The sequence below is a fragment of the Pristiophorus japonicus genome, unplaced genomic scaffold, assembly GCF_044704955.1.
Source record: "Pristiophorus japonicus isolate sPriJap1 unplaced genomic scaffold, sPriJap1.hap1 HAP1_SCAFFOLD_360, whole genome shotgun sequence".
In the NCBI taxonomy this organism is placed as follows: Eukaryota; Metazoa; Chordata; class Chondrichthyes; family Pristiophoridae; genus Pristiophorus; species Pristiophorus japonicus.
Genome location: NW_027253435.1, coordinates 91,575 through 109,300, shown reverse-complemented (window position 1 = coordinate 109,300; position 17,726 = coordinate 91,575). Strand labels below are relative to the sequence as shown.

At 44.4% G+C, this 17,726-nt stretch overlaps 1 protein-coding gene across 1 annotated transcript in view; it reads left to right on the top strand.

Moving 5' to 3' along the window:
- The window catches only part of LOC139250262 (serine/threonine-protein kinase MRCK alpha-like), a gene marked incomplete at its 3' end in the record, with an annotated part of 472,269 nt that overhangs the window by 405,360 nt on the left and 49,183 nt on the right, over window positions 1-17,726 (top strand). The window contains exons 19-20 of the mRNA XM_070872760.1: window positions 12,792-12,897; window positions 13,890-14,038. Coding sequence (XP_070728861.1) covers window positions 12,792-12,897; window positions 13,890-14,038 — 255 coding nt within the window. The remainder of the gene's footprint in view (window positions 1-12,791; window positions 12,898-13,889; window positions 14,039-17,726) is intronic.

Genomic DNA, 17,726 nt, shown 5'->3' with positions numbered 1-17,726 from the left:
CCAACGTTGGTATTCTCGATCAGGCCAACATCCCCAGCATCGAAGCACTGACCACACATGACCAGCTCCATTGGGCAGGCCACATTGTTCGCATGCCCGATACAAGACTCCCAAAGCAAGCGCTCTACTCGGAACTCCTACACGGCAAGTGAGCCCCAGTGGAAATGTTTCAAGGACACCCTCAACGCCTCCTTGATAAAGTACAACCTGGGAATCCCTGGCCAAAGAGTCCCTGCCCTAAGTGGAGGAAGAGCATCCGGGAGGGCGCTGAGCACCTCGAGTCTCGTCGACGAGAGCTTGCAGAAACCAAGCGCAGGCAGCGGAAGAAGCGTGCGGCAAACCAGACTCCCCACCCACCCTTTCCTCCAACCACTGTCTGTCCCGCCTGTGACAGAGATTGTAATTCCCATATTGGACTGTTCAGTCACCTGAGAACTCACTTTTGGAGTGGAAGCAAATCTTCCTCGATTTCGAGGGACTGCCTCTGATGATAAAATCATCAAGAGTCGAGAGGAAAAAATTGGGGTATGGGAGGAAAGAAACCAAAATTTTAAGCAATTTAATGTCCATCCCCCTTCCCGTCTATTCCTGTCAATTTAGAATTGGTGCCAGCTTCTTCAAACACTGAGTGCTAATGATCTGATTAGAGGAATTGGCCGGAAAAAAGCACCTAAAGGTAACCTGAGTAATTAGCCATTAACCTTGGCTGCTTGGTGGATCTTGTCTCTTCGATCCCATTTCACCACCAGATTCATTAATACACCCCCACCCTACTCAGCCAGTCCCCTTTCCTCAATGATATATCTAACAATCGGCATTGGACCAAAAATATATGGAGACTAACAGGAAATAAAAACAATGCAAGTAACGCTGTTCTTTCTTAAAGGGATATCTAAGTTGTGGGCTTAATTTTTACCCCCTCTTGTTAGATAACTGGAACAATTCTGGTGACCTACATAAGCTAAATATACTTAACCTGCCCCAACACCCAGCTGAGGAGAGATGTGTGAGAGGCTGCATGGAGGATTAATAAAAAAAACACCCAACGATTTTTCTTTGTGAATATGCTGCCCTACCCGTTTTTGTCGAAATGTGCAGAATTTCAATTTGATAAAAGAAAGCTGCATGTTGGTCACGGCTTGTGTTGAGTTTGCGGATGTTTTAACATTGTTCACTCTGGCTTGGCAATTGCGTTACTGGCAGGAGTTTAGGAAATGCCTGCTCTTTAGCGATGCACATTTTGTGTGTGTCCCACCGATTAATGTGCACCTTTGCACAGGGGATTATCCTAATGTGGGATTACTGGTCCCGATCCAACAGAAAAAATATCAATCTAGCCAATTGAAAACAGATGTTAGACCAGCCGCTGAGGAGGGGAGGGGAGGGGAGGGGGGAGCCTTGTGGTGATACATATCATATTTGAGATTTTACTATGAGAACCAAACCTGCAGGTTCACTGCAGTCGACTTGCACTTCTTGTAAGCGTGATATCCATCTTGCGAATTTGCAAATTAATTCTGATCGCCGAAGTGAAACCCTTTTCATTGAGATGCTCACTTGCTGTGAAAGCCCTCTGTCCAGTACTGAGCTCTGGCACAGACATAAAGGCTTGAATTTCCTCCTGTTCTATTTGGATTGGATGTTTTTTAACCCATTAATTAGATGAAATGTTTATTTTATTCTGGGAATAACTGCATATTATATTTCCAGATATATATATATATATTATAATTTTCTTCTAGCTTGCAATGTGTGCAAGCTCAGTTGATAACATAGAAACATAGAAAATAGGTGCAGGAGTAGGCCATTCGGCCCTTCTAGCCTGCACTGCCATTCAATGAGTTCATGGCTGAACATGCAACTTCAGTACCCCATTCCTGCTTTCTCGCCATACCCCTTGATCCCCCTAGTAGTAAGGACTACACCTAACTCCTTTTTGAATATATTTAGTGAATTGGCCTCAACAACTTTCTGTGGTCCGAGAATTCCACAGGTTCACCACTCTCTGGGTGAAGAAGTTTCTCCTCATCTCGGTCCTAAATGGTTTACTCCTTATCCTTAGACTGTGGCCCCTGGTTCTGGACTTCCCCAACATTGGGAACATTCTTCCTGCATCTAACACTCTTGCCTCTGAACCCGAAGGTTGTGGTCTTAGTCTAAAGGTTGAGCCCACAGTCCAGGCTGGCACTCCAATGCAGTACTGAGGGAGTGCTGTCCTGTTGGAGGTGCCGTCTTTCAGAGGAAGTGGTAAAACAAGGCCCTGCCTGTTTCAGTCGTTCAGGTGGATGTTAAAAATCCCATGGCATTCTTTAGAGACGAGCAGGGAGTTCTCCTGGTCTCCTGAGCAACCTTTCTTCTTCAACCAAAGAAACAGATTAATTGGTTATTCATTTTATTGCTGGTTGTGGGATCTTGCTATGCACCGCATAGTTGCCGTGGACCTGATCCAACACACATAACATTGACTGCACTTCACAGTAATTTATTGTATGTGAAGCATTTTGCAATGCGTTAAGGTGCCACATAAATTCAAGGCTTGCTTTCTTTGCAAAGCCCTAATGTTGGAACATACGGCCGGCACAAATAAAAAGAATATTTCGGGCTAAATTACAACACTGGGAATTCCTGCATTAATCCCACATTCTTGGAGTTAGTTTTATTGCAGTTTGTTTTATTTGGCAAGATGGGGGTGTGGCAGACCTGAGCCTACAGGAACGTTATTTATATCGTCATAGTAACCTAGGTTGTTCTACATAATTGTGTCTGTAGTAAACAGTGTCACACAAAGAACTGTTAAACTGTTGAACGACTGCAGTATTTGGCAAGTACAAAACAACGTGTTCAGTTGCTCTTGCATTATCAATAGTTGGAAATAGAAGCAAGAAATGCAAAAAAAATGCAGAGGTATTCTGTATATAAAAAAATATTGTTAGCATTCTACAAAAATGGTGCAGTGGTTATTTAATTTACAGATAATTATTTTTATAGTTATTTAAGTAAGTACAGGTTACTTAACTGGAGGAACAAGAAATGTCTAACCAACCTTCAAAATAAATAGGAGGGGAATGTCATGAGAAGCAATTACTTCACCACAGACTGCATTTGTTTTTTTACTCAATTATGTCTCATTCTAGACCTAATGCTCTCACTTATAGAATCACCATTTGGCCTGTCGAGCCCATGCCGGCTCTTTGCAAGAGCATTCAGCTAACTCCACTCCTCCGTCCTTTTTCCGTAGCCCTGCAAATTTTTTCCTTCAGATATTATCTAATTTCCTTTTGAAAACTACAATTGAAGAATCTGCCTCCACCACCCTTTCAGGCAATGCTTTCTAGACTATTCACTGCGTAAGCTTTTTTAACCGCTTTCTCAACCTGCCTGCCACCTGCAACGATTTGTGCACATATACCCCCAGGTCCCTCTGTGTTCATGCACAACCTTTAGGGTTGTATTTAGTTAATATTGCCTCTCTTCCTACCAAAATGTATCACTTCGCACTTTTCTGCGTTAAATGTAAAGAGAAAGAGGTTAGTAAAGACAAACGTAGGTCCCCTGCAGTCAGAATCAGGGGAAGTCATAACGGGGAACAAAGAAATGGCAGACCAATTGAACAAGTACTTTGGTTCAGTATTCACTAAGGAGGACACAAACAACCTTCCGGATATAAAAGTGGTCAGAGGGTCTATTAAGGAGGAGGAACTGAGGGAAATCTTTATTAGTCGGGAAATTGTGTTGGGGAAATTGATGGGATTGAAGGCCGATAAATCCCCAGGGCCTGATGGACTGCATCCCAGAGTACTTAAGGAGGTGGCCTTGGAAATAGCGGATGCATTGACAGTCATTTTCCAACATTCCATTGACTCTGGATCAGTTCCTATCGAGTGGAGGGTAGCCAATGTAACCCCACTTTTTAAAAAAGGAGGGAGAGAGAAAGCAGGGAATTATAGACCGGTCAGCCTGACCTCAGTAGTGGGTAAAATGATGGAATCAATTATTAAGGATGTCATAGCAGCGCATTTGGAAAATGGTGACATGATAGGTCCAAGTCAGCATGGATTTGTGAAAGGGAGATCATGCTTGACAAATCTTCTGGAATTTTTTGAGGATGTTTCCAATAAAGTGGACAAAGGAGTACCAGTTGATGTGGTATATTTGGACTTTCAGAAGGCTTTCGACAAGGTCCCACACAGGAGATTAATGTGCAAAGTTAAAGCACATGGGATTGGGGGTAGTGTGCTGACGTGGATTGAGAACTGGTTGTCAGACAGGAAGCAAAGAGTAGGAGTAAATGGGTACTTTTCGGAATGGCAGGCAGTGACTAGTGGGGTACCGCAGGGTTCTGTGCTGGGGCCCCAGCTGTTTACATTGTACATTAATGATTTAGACGAGGGGATTAAATGTAGTATCTCCAAATTTGCGGATGACACTAAGTTGGGTGGCAGTGTGAGCTGCGAGGAGGATGCTATGAGGCTACAGAGTGACTTGGATAGGTTAGGTGAGTGGGCAAATGCGTGGCAGATGAAGTATAATGTGGATAAATGTGAGGTTATCCACTTTGGTGGTAAAAACAGAGAGACAGACTATTATCTGAATGGTGACAGATTAGGAAAAGGGAAGGTGCAACGAGACCTGGGTGTCATGGTACATCAGTCATTGAAGGTTGGCATGCAGGTACAGCAGGCGGTTAAGAAAGCAAATGGCATGTTGGCCTTCATAGCGAGGGGATTTGAGTACAGGGGCAGGGAGGTGTTGCTACAGTTGTACAGGGCCTTGGTGAGGCCACACCTGGAGTATTGTGTACAGTTTTGGTCTCCTAACTTGAGGAAGGACATACTTGCTATTGAGGGAGTGCAGCGAAGATTCACCAGACTGATTCCCGGGATGGTGGGACTGACCTATCAAGAAAGACTGGATCAACTGGGCTTGTATTCACTGGAGTTCAGAAGAGTGAGAGGGGACCTCATAGAAACGTTTAAAATTCTGACGGGTTTGGACAGGTTGGATGCAGGAAGAATGTTCCCAATGTTGGGGAAGTCCAGAACCAGGGGTCACAGTCTAAGGATAAGGGGTAAGCCATTTAGGACCGAGATAAGGAGAAACTTCTTCACCCAGAGAGTGGTGAACCTGTGGAATTCTCTACCACAGGAAGTAGTTGAGGCCAATTCACTAAATATATTCAAAAGGGAGTTAGATGAAGTCCTTACTACTCGGGGGATCAAGGGGTATGGCGTGAAAGCAGGAAGTGGGTACTGAAGTTTCATGTTCATCCATGAACTCGTTGAATGGCGGTGCAGGCTAGAAGGGCTGAATGGCCTGCTCCTGCACCTATTTTCTATGTTTTTTCTATGTTTTCTATTTCATTTGCCACGTGTCCGCCCATTTCACCAGCTTATCTATGTCCTCTTAAAGTCTATCACTCTCCCCCTCACTGTTCACTATACTTCCAAGTTTTATGTCATCTGCAAATTTTGAAATTGTGCCCTGTACACCCAAGTCCAAGTCATTAATATACATCAAGAAAAGCAGTGGTCCTAGTAACGACTCCTGGGGACACCACTGTATAACCTCTTCCAGTCCAATAAACAATCGTTCATCGCCACTCTGTTTCCTTTCACTTAGCCAATTTTGTGTCCCCTTTATCCCATGGGCTTCAACTTTGCTGGCAAGCCTATTATGTGGCACTTTATCAAACAACTTTTGGAAGTCCATGTACACCACATTAACCGTATTACCCTCATCAACCGTCTCTGTTATCTCATCAAAAGACCCGATCAAGTTAGTTCAGCATGATTTGCCTTTAACAAATCTGTGCTGACTTTCCTTAATTAATCCACACTTGTCCAAGTCACTGTTAATTTTGTCCCTGATTATCGTTTCTAAAGGCTTTCCCAACACTGAGGTTAAATTGACTGGTCTGTAGTTGCTGGTTTATCCTTGCACCCGATATTTGAACTAGGTTGTAACATTTGTAATTCTCCAGTCCTCTGGCACTACCCCCATATCTAAGGAGGATTGGAAGATTATGGCCAATACCTCCTCAATTTCCACCTTAACCCCTCCACATTCTAGGATGCATCCTATCCAGTCCTGGTGACTTATCTACATTAACGGGAATGGTGGCATGGTGGTTATGTTACTGGACAAGTACTCTAGAGGCCTAGACTAATGATCCAGAGACGAAGGTTCAAAATCCACCACAGCTGCTGGGGAATTTAAATTCAGCCAACCAAATAAATCTGGAATAAAAAGCTAGTATGAGTAATGGTGACCATGAACTATTAGATTGTCATTAAAAACCCATCTGGTTCACTAATGTAGGGAAGGAAATCTGCCGTCCGTACCTGACCTGGCCTATATGGGACTCCAGACTCTCAGCAATGTGGTTGGTTCTTAGCTGCCCTCTGAAATGGCCTACTAAGCCACTCATTTGTAACAAACCACTACGTAAAGCAATAATGAGCATAAAACCGGACAGACCACCCGGCACGACCTAGGCACCGGCTTCAGACACAATAATAGCACACCCAGCCCATTCGACTCTGCTAAGTCCTCCTCACTAACATCTAACAATCTGGGCTGCTCGAGTGTTGTTGGAACTGCACTCATCCCGACAAGTGGAGCGTATTCCATCACACTCCTGACTTGTGCCTTGTAGATGGTGGAAAGGCTTTGGGGAGTCAAGAGGTGAGACACTCACTGCAGAATACCCAGCCTCTGATCTGCTCTTATTACCACAGTATTTATATTGCTGGTCCAGTTAAGTTTCTGGTCAGTGGTGACCCCCCCCAAGGATGTTGATGGTGGATTCGGCAAGGGGTGGTCATTAGATTCTCGATTGTTGGAGATAGCCATTGTCTGGCACTTGTGTGGCACGAATGTTACTTGCCACCTATCAGCCCAAGCCTGAATGTTGTCCAGGTCTTGCTGCATGCAGGCACAGATTGCTTCATTAACTGAGGAGTTGCGAATGGAACTGAACACTGTGCAATCATCAGCGAACATCCCCACTTCTGACCTTATGCTGGAGGGAAGGTCATTGTTGAAGCAGCTGAAGATGGTTGGGCCGAGGACACTGCCCTGAGGAACTCCTGAAGGGATGTCCCGGGGCTGTGATGATTGACCTCCAACCACCACAACCATCTTCCTTTGTGACTCAAGCCAGTGGAGAGTTTTCCCCCTGATTCCTATTGACTTCAGCTTTACTTGGATTCCTTGATGCCACACTCGGTCAAATGCTGCCTTGATGTCAAGGGAAGTCACCCCCACCTCACCTCTGGAATTCAGTTCTTTTGTCCATGTTTGGACCAAGGCTATAATGAGGTCTGGAGCCGAGTGGTCCTGGCGGAACCCAAATAGGGCAACGGTGAGCAGGTTATTGGTGAGTCATAGGCAGTCCCTTGAAATCGAGGAAGACTTTCTTCCACTCTAAAAGTGAGTTCTCAGGTGGGAATTACAGTCTCTGCCACAGGTGGGGACAGACAGTGGTTGAAGGAAAGGGTGGATGGGTAGCCTGATTTGATGCACGCTCCTTCCGCTGTCTGCACTTGATTTCTGCATGCTCTCGGCGACGAGACTCAAGGTGCTCAGTGCCCTCCCAGATGCTCTTCTTCCATTTTGGGCGGTCTTGGGCTAGGGATTCCCAGGTGCCGGTGGGGATGTTGCACTTTATCAAGGAGGCTTTGAGGGTGTCCTTGAAGCGTTTCCTCTGCCCACCTGAGGCTCGCATGCCGTGTAGGACTTCTGAGTAGAGCGCTTGGTTAGAGAGTCTCGCATTGGGCATGCGGTCAAGCATGGTCAGTGCTTAGATGCTGGGGATGTTGACCTGAATGAGAACACTGACATTGGTGCTTCTATCCTCCCAGCGGATTTTCAGGATGTTGTGGAGGCAGCATTGGTGATACTTCTCCAGAGCTTTGAGATGTCTGCTGTATATGGTCCATGTCTCTGAGTCATATAGGAGGGTGGGTTTCACTACTGCCCTGTAGACCATAAGCTTGGTGCCAGCTTTAAGGTCCTGGTCTTCAAACACACTCTTCCTCAGTCGACCAAAGGTTGCACTGACACACTGGAGGCGGTGTTGGACCTCGTCATCGATGTATGACCTTGCTGATAGTAGGCTCCCGAGGTATGGAAAATGGTTCACGTTGTCCAAGGTGGCGTCGTGGATTTTGATGACCGGGGGGACAGTGCTGTGTGGCGGGGTCAGGTTGGTGGAAGACCTTTGTCTTACGGATGTTTAACGTAAGGCCCATGGTTTCGTATGCCTCATTGAAGGTGTTGACGATGGCTTGGAGTTTAGCCTCTGTGTTTGCACAGATGCAAGCGTCGTCCACGTACTGTAGTTTGATGACAGAGAATGGGACAACCTTGGATCGAGCCTGGAGATGGCGAAGGTTGAACAGGTTCCCATTGGTTCTATAGTTTAGTTCTATTCCAGCAAGGAGCTTGTTGAGAGTGAGATGGAGCATTGCAGCAAGTAAGATTGAGAAAAACGGTGCGATAACGCAGCCCTGCTCGACTTCGTTCCGGACGTGGAATGGGTCTGTGGTGGATCCATTGGTCAGGATCACGGCTTGCATGTCAACATGGAGCAGGTGGAGGACGGCGACAAAGTTTTGGGGGCAGCTGAAATGGAGGAGGACGCTCAATAGACCCTCATGGTTGACAGTGTCAAAGGCCTTTGTGAGGTCAAAGAAGGCCATGTACACAGGTTCGTGCTGTTCTCTGCATTTCTCTTACAGTTGTTGCGCGGTGAAGATCATGTCTTTTGTACCCCTTAGTGGACAGAATCCACATTGCGACTCTGAGAGGAGCTCTTCAGCCACAGGGAGATGATGATTGAGGAGGATTCTTGCAATGACTTTCCCAGTGGCTGACAGCAGGGAGATTCCTCTGTAGTTACCGCAGTTGGACTTGTCCCCTTTTTTGAAGATGGTCACGATTAAGGCATCTCTGAGATGTCCTGGCATGCTCTCCTCCTTCCAGATAAGAGAGATGAGGTCATGCATTTATGCCAATAGTGCTTCTCCACCATACTTTAGTGCCTCGGCGGGGATTCCATCTGCTCCTGATGCCTTATTGTTCTTGAGCTCATGGATGGCTTTTTCTACCTTGTGCAGGGCTGTGGTTTTGCTGAGATGGTGGTGGGTAGCATGCTGTGGAATGGAGTTGAGGACACTCGAGTTGAAGGCAAAGTCTCCGTTAAGGAGATCTTGGAAGTGCTCTTTCCAGCGGGTCATGACTGCCTTGGTGTCCTTAATGAGTGCCTCTCTGTGCTTGGCCAGCATTGGGGTGGGGCCTTGAGTGCTTGGGCCATAGATTGCCTTGACTGCACTGAAGGAACCTCGCATGTCATGGTTGCTAGCCAGCTGCTGGATCTCCTGTGCTTTCTCCACCCACCAACTATTCTTTAGGTCACGGGTTTTTTGTTGGACCTCGGCTTTCAGCCGCCTGTAGAGCTGCTTTGCTGTTCCCGCATTGGGTTGCTGCTTCAGGTTGAGAAATGCCTTGAGCTTGCACTTTATTGGCTCCTGGATCTCCTGGTCGTTCTCATCAAACCAGTCCTGGTGTTTCCTGGTTCAGTACCGAGCATCACTTCGCAGGCGCTGGTTATGGAGGCCTTGAGGGTAGACCAGATGCTGTGGGCACTCTGCGTCTCAGGGGCATCGAGGGTCGCCAGGCTGGCAGTGAGGCGCTGGCTGTATTGGGCTTTCTTAACTGGGTCTTTGAGTGCCCCAGCGTTGATTTTTCTGCGACATTGTTTCTGTTTCTGTTGGTGTCGCTTTTTTGGGGCTATATTGATGTTAATGATGGAGCGGATTAGGCAGTGGTCCGTCCAGCAAACGTCCGCTCCTGTCATGGGGCGTGTGATGCGGTTCCTCTCACGAACGATGATGTAGTCGAGCAGATGCCAGTGCTTGGATCGAGGGTATTGCCATGATGCCTTGTACTTGTCCCTCTGACGGAACAAGGTGTTGGTGATGACAAGGTCATGTTCTCGGCATTTTGTCAGGAGCGGGGTACCGCTGGAGTTGGTTTTCCCTACCCCCTCTCTGCCGATCACGCCTCCCCAGAGGTCTGTGTCCTTATCGACGCTAGCATTGAAGCCACCAAGGAGGATCAGATTGGGACAGGGAATGTTCAAGACTGGAGTGGGATTCCTCTTTGGTCTCATCTGTTGCGTCGAATGTTGGGGCATTCGCGCTGATGACTGTGATGCACTGGTTCTGGGAGAGTCAGGAGATGCTCGCTAATCCCGCAGGGGTGTCTCTGAGACGGCCCACCAGCTCATTCTTGATGGCGAAACCAACTCCAGAAAGGTGGCGTCGTTCTTCCAAAAGAAGGTGTAACCACCACCTGGCTCTTTGAGCTGGCCTTCCCCTGCCCGCCAGGTCTCACTTCGGGCGGCGATGTCAACGTCAAAGCGTCTGAGCTCCCGAGCAACAATAGTCGTGCGGCGTTCCGGTCTATCACTGTTGGGGCTATCCGAGAGGGTCCTGATGTTCCAGGTCCTGAACTTCATTTTGAAGGATGGAAGATGCCTGTGCGTGATTTTCCGCCACGGATCGTCCCGGTGTCCGGATTTTGGAACATTACGAATTCCGGAACTCCGGATTTCGGACGTTAAACCTGTATAAATAAAAGTAGTTATTATTATAATACTGCACACTACCTACTTTTTTCCTTCCCTATCTTTCCTGAACACACAGAAACATAGAAACAAGGTGCAGGAGCAGGCCATTTGGCCCTTCGAGCCTGCACTGCCATTCAATAAGATTGTTGTTGATCATTCATCCTCAGTACCCCTTTCCTACTTTCTCTCCATACCCCTTGACTCCTTTGGCCGTAAGGGCCATATCTAACTCCCTTTTGAATATATCTAACAAACTGGTCTCAACAACTCTCTGCGGTAGAGAATTCCACAGGTTAACCACTGTCTGAGTGAAGAAGTTTCTCCTCATCTCGGTCCTAAATGGCTTATCCCTTATTCTTAGACTGTGACCCCTGGTTCTGGGACTCCCCAGCAATGGGAACATTCTTCCTGCCTCTAACCTGTCCAATCCCGTCAGAATTTTATATGTTTCTATGAGATCCCCTCTCATTCTTCTAAACTCCAGTGGATACAAGCCCAGTTGATCCAGTCTTTCCTCATATGTCAGTCCTGCCATCCTGGGAATCAGTCTGGTGAACCTTCGCTGTACTCCCTAAATAGCAAGAACGTCCTTCCTCAGATTAGGAGACCAAAACTCAACACAATATTCTCGGTGTGGCCTCACCAAGGCCCTGTACAACTGCAGTAAGACCTCCCTGCTCCTATACTCAAATCCTCTAGCTATGAAGCCGTATATCCAGGAACATTTAGTACCCAATCCTGCCCTTTTTTGAATCAGGTCTCCGTTCGCACGACAACATCATATACTGAATAAACAGAGACTGATGTGTATGTTTTAACTGTGACAGGCGATGAATGGCATTTTGTAGATTGAGTATACATATATTTTTAATGATTTGAAATGATAGGTTTTTGTAATTGTGTTCATTTTTATTTTACGGATATTCCCCTTATTGCAACACAGAGTTTATTGAACAACCCACATGCTTTAATGCAATGCTACTTTTATTGGATTTAAAATAAGCCCTTTATATCCTTCCTATTAAACATCTAAATCGGCACAGACCATTGAAACTGATTTCACACCTTGTAATGCCTCTGTTCAAGGCTGCTTCAGTGTCTGATGTGCCCATGGATTTAAGCAGTCTTCAGCTTTGAAACGTAGTCATCTAGTGCCACCTCCTGGTCACTGGAGCCTTTCAGCTACAACTATCTGACTGAAAACGACGTTGAAGTAACAAAATGAAGAAAATCTTTGGCTCTAAAAATATTCTTTTGTCAGTAGTTAATTTTTAATTTGTTGTGCAGTTGTAGTACTTAGTGTGTTGCATCACTGCAACCAGTAATCAACAAAGCAAAGAGAGATTTTACCCCTGTTTTTGGGCTATACATTCTTGAAAAAAGTTAGCTACGAGGGGACCATGTAAGATAGTAAACAGTATAGAAGAGGTGTGAGTAGAACATGACTTCAAACTGAATTGCGGCAGTGAAATGAAAAGGTAAATCTCGGACTGATATCAAGAATTTCTTTCTCACACAAAGACTGATCAACACATGGAATGAACTTCCAGCAGGAGCAGTGGAGACAAAAACCCGTTAGATACTGTGGGGAGAACTCTGGTTTCTGAATGGATTAGCTCGAGAGGGGAAAAACCAGGACAACTTGGGATGGTAAATAAATGCAGCCTTGCCAGTATCACCCACATTCCGAGACAAATAAAAAGGTGATAGCTCATACAAAGCTCTGTCCAAAGAAAATTCTTCTGGATAATTAAGAAGGTGGAGAATTGGCTTTCAGGTATCGGCGCTTCCATGGCACACTGTGAAGTTTCCTGTTGTGTGATGATATATAGAGCTTGACAATATGTAATGAAGAATAGAGTTCTATAGTTTGTAATGAATTAGAGTATACTGGTTTTAAACTTGCCTTTCTGCTCGCTGCTTGGGGCACTCACTGTCTGAGCATGGATCTCATGAAATGTTACCTAAAATGTACTGTTAAATATAGCATCATCAGTTTTGCTCATTTTCTCTGCCGTTCATGGTTAAAAGTGAATATTGCATCTGTTTTATTAGTTACCTCAGTCACTTAAGTGGCTTTACAAAAAGTAACCAGATTCATCTCTGAGTTGGGATCCTCTTGTGCATTAGTGTGATTTATTGCATTTGTTGTTAACAGGGTGAGTGATGAGAAAGATGCTCGAGGCTACCTTCAGGCACTGGCAACCAAGATGACTGAGGAGTTGGAGTCCTTGAGAAATTCCAGCTTAGGAGCACGAGCAACAGTAAGGATCTTTCTTAATCAACTCTTGGCTGTTAAAATCCACTAGCCCTTTTTATTGCAGTCCAATGCTTTTATGAACATATGAAACACCCATTCCACCAGCTTGTCTATGTCCTCTTGCAGTCTATCACTATACTCCTCACTATACTTCCAAGTTTTATGTCATCTGCAAAATTTTGAAATTGTGCCCTGAACACCCACATCCAAGTCATAAATATATATTCAAGAAAAGCAGTGGTCCTAGTAACGACTACTGGGAAACACCACTGTATACCTTCCCCTAGTCCGAAAAACAATCTTTCACCACTACTTCCTGTCACTTAGCCAATTTCTTATCCATGCTGCCACTGTCCCTTTTTGTTCCATGGATTTCAACTTTGCTGGCAAGCCTATTATGTGGTACTTTGTCGAATGCCTTTTGGAAATCCATGCACACCACATCAACCCTCTCTGTTATCTCACCAAAAAACTCGATCAAGTTGGTTAAACACGATTTGCCTTTAACAGATCAATGCTGGCTTTCCTTAATTAATCCACACTTGTCCACTGTTAATTTTGTCCCTGATTATCGTTTCGAAAGGCTTTCCCACCACCGAGGTTAAACTGACTGGTCTATAGTTGCTGGGTTTATCTTTACACCTTTTTTTGAACAAGAGTGTAACATTTGTCATTCTCCAATTTTTTGGCATCACCTCCATTTCTAAGGAGAAGTTTTCTCCAGGTAGGCTTGTCCTTCTGTCTGCAGCCTGGCTTGAGTTGGAAGCTAAGCCTCAGCTGGAACGTCTCTCTGTTGATGGCAAATTCTGACTGTCTGTGAAAGAGATGTGTCATGGGAGTTGTTTTCATCCTTCAAGGAACTAATTGACAGAATGTACTGTAACACATTAGTAACAAATGCCTCTCTCTCTTTCTCTTAATCCTTCTATATATTTCATTCTATTTATCTCTGTATTTTTCGTTCTATCTTTCTCTGTCTCTATATCTCTCTCTTAGGATATGCCATGGAAGATGCGCCGGTCCCAGAAAGTGGACATGTCAGCCCGATTAGAGCTACAGTCAGCACTTGATGCAGAAATCCGAGCAAAACAGACAATCCAGGACGAGCTTAATAAGGTCAAAGCAGCCAGCATATCTACTGAGTGGTGAGTTCACAGAATTACATAGAAATATGTGCAAAGAAAGAACTGCCTGCTTGTCCCAGTTATGGTTCGACCTTCTCCCAATACCTTTCACCAGTATTCAAAACTACAAGGCAGTTTCCATAAGAAGACTGAGTGCCCTATGAGAAGAAATTTGCAACCATATACAAGCTGTGTCTGAGATAGCATGCTCAGCATTAAAAATGTCCCTTTCATCATACCGTTGGCCATTGGAAATTGTGCTAGAACCTGACACTTTCTCCTTGCTCCTTTTGATAGGAAGAAAATGCCAGACCGAAGTGTACAAGCTGGATTTATTTACAAATTGAATAATTCACAGAAGCAGTAAGATACAGCAATTACTGAAAGCATCATACTTAAAACAAGAACGATAGAATTAGCACACAAGTATAAGAATATATTTTGGAATGTATTTCCTACATGTCTTGGAAAGAGACCGGGCTCGTGGATGAAGCAATTCCTTGTAGACCTTCAAGTTGTGACGTTGTGTGTGGGATGACATGGGCTCTCAATCCACGCAGTTCAGATCGCCAGACTAATCAGAGCTGTACCTTTAGCCATAGCAATCCTTTCAAATTAGAAAAACGTGCCTTTTGTGGTTGTCAGGCAGAACTCGCACATCGTGGGGAAAGATGTTAATGTTGGGTATTACTGACTCCCCACAAACATCACATTTTAATGGTTCGGATATCTGTGATTGAATTTTACTACTTCCCCATCTGTCAACCTGCACACGTTAACACCTTCTCAGCCACCTAGCAGCCTTTCAATTAATTACTGAAGCGATGTTGACACGAGTGGAGCCATCCACGACCAATATCTCCCATTGTACAGCCAAGTATGTGTTTTGGTCTCCGTGGCAACAGTAACAGTCAGGAGTTTCCCCCAGAGATAGCACTGCTTGAAGCCAAATTTTAAATCACATTTAATCTGTCTGTTTAGTTTCAATTAAAATATAATACAGAAATGCTCTATTTTGTCACAGGATATAGAGAACAGCCTACTTGAGAACAGAGTTCAAATGTCAGTCGATAGACCTTTAATATAATATTGAAAGAATCCTGTGGAACTGATGTTTATTAATAGTAATAGTACCATTAACTTTTTTCCATCTTAATTGACAAGTGATTTGTAGGTTTTTAATGAGTGAGAATATATTTAGCAGTCGCTTAGTATCTCCAGTATTTTGTATAAACCGTGAGTCAGTCGAAGATTTCAAAAGATATAAAGGAGGTTGACCAAACTGATCGAGGCTAATGGATCAGTATGTTGAAGGGTCAAACACCAGGGACACGAGCAAAACAATTTAGAAAGTTAGGAGTAAGAACTCTTCAGATGACTTCCAGTGAGTATCTGAGCTATACAGCCCAGGAAGGAGCCACGTTTAACTCCTGCTCTGCTAATTAACTGAAATTATTTGGGATAGTGGCAGGGGCCATACAATTGGGCCTCGGTGCTAGGATTAGGGAGGAGAAAGATAAGTCTGGGTCTCAGCTCAACCCCTATGTCTGACCCACTGGACTGGATACTCAACAGACCTGGCCACTCGACCACGAATGCTGCCCACCTGCTCCCCGGTAGCATGATGTAGGGGCCAGCCTCACCGCAATTACTGAAAATGCTAGAAATCTCAGCAGGTCAGGCAGCATCTGTGGATGACCCTTCGTCAGTTCTGAGATTTCCTGCATTTTCTGTTTTTATTCCAGATTCCAGCATCCGCAGTATTTTGCTTTTGTGTCCCCGCAATTACTCCCAGCCAAAAGCTTACACCTCAGCATTATATTTGACCTTGCCTCAAGTACTTGCTTTTCACATCACCATGTTTTATTATCCGTCTTCGTGATTCTGAGGTTTTATCGATTATCAAGATAAACTAACAAATTGCTTCATGTTGAAAATCTTTGGGGGAAAGCAACCTCCATCAGCATATTAACCACCTTTTGTGCAGATGTGTCTTTTTCTACACATGACCAAATATACTTTGCTTAACAACCCAACTATTCTATCTGTGGATAATTGGTCAGAAAATCCCAAACGTAGCCACATAGCTTTTATTAATTAGATCATTTATATTTTCTAATGCAGCATAACAAGTGATAATTAGGTGAGATTATTAGAGGCAGTTTGCTTCAAAATTTAAATTTCTTTTGATAAATGAGCTCAATTACAAAGCGGAAAACTCATTTGCTATTTCTCTCTCTCTCTCTCTCTCTCTCTCTCATTTGTTTCTCTCCCTCATTCATTTTTTCTCTCTGTCATTTGCTTTCACTCTCTTGCTCTGTCTCTCTCTCTCCTCTGGAGCTTAATGCACTTTCTAAAGTTTATACAGCATCAAACAAAAGCTGCAGCAAATATGTAATCAGTAGTCTCTCTTTTTCACACGCATGTAACTTTTTTTTAAAGTCTTTGTTTTTTTTTTAAAAAGCGCAATATATATGTTACGTAAACACAGATTTTATATTTTGAAAAACTTTTGAGCAGAAACTGCTACAATATTCTCAAGGTAGCTAGCTGGTGCTGATGCACCCTGGGAAATCAGGTACATTGTATTTGCTCAGACTGCGCAATCCGAATTTAGTTTACAGAATCACTGCTCTGTATCTCTTTAACCTTCTCCAGCCTACAACCCTCCAAGAGCTCTGTGCTCTTCCAATTAGGATCATACAACACAGCAGGAGACCATTTGGCCCATCGTGCCTGTGTCGGCTCTTTGCAAGAGCAATCCAATTAGTCCCTGTCCCCTGCTCTTTCCCATTGCCCTGCAATTTCTTCCCCCTTCAAGTATGTATCCAATTCCCTTTTGAAAATTATTATTGAATTTGCTTCCACCACCCTTTCAGGCAGTGCATTCCAGATCCTAACTTGCTGCGTAAAAGGATTTCTCCTCATCCCTCCTCTGGTTCTTTTGCCAATTACCTTAAATCTGTGCCCACTGATTACCTACCCTCCTGCCAGTTTCTCCCTATCTACTCCATCAAAACTCTGTGTAATTTTGAACACCTCTATCAAATCTCCTCTTAACCTTCTTTGCTCGAAGGAGAACAACCCTAGTTTCTCCAGTCTCTCTACATAACTGAAGTTCCTCATCCCTGGTACCATTCCAGTAAATCTCTTTCAGCACCCTCTCCAAGGCCTTTACATCCTTCCTAAAGTGTGGTGCCCAGAATTAGACACACTACTCTAGCTGAGGCCTAACCAATGTTTTATAAAAGTAGTAAATTCTGATCTCTTGCGCATCCCCAATTTTCATCGCTGCACAAAACTTTTCTGCCTTTCTACCTCTCTTTCCTCCTTGAAGATGCTCATTACCTCACTACCTCTTAGATCAAGCTTTTTGGTCATCTGTCCTAGTATCTTCATAAGTGGCTTGGTGTCAACTTTGTTGATACTGAAATTATATAGGGCCCTGGTGAAACTATAGCTGGAATATTGTGTACAGTTTTGGACTCCTTACCTAAGGAAGGATATACTTGCCATAGAGGGAGTGCAAAGAAGGTTCACCAGACTGATTCCTGGGTTGGGGGAATTGTCCTATGAGGAGAGATTGAGTAGGCTTGATCTATAATTTCTAGAGTTTAGAAGAATGAGAAGTGATCACATTGAAACATACAAAATTCTTACAGGGCTTGACAGGGTAGATGCAGGGAAGATGGTTCCCCTGGCTGGAGAG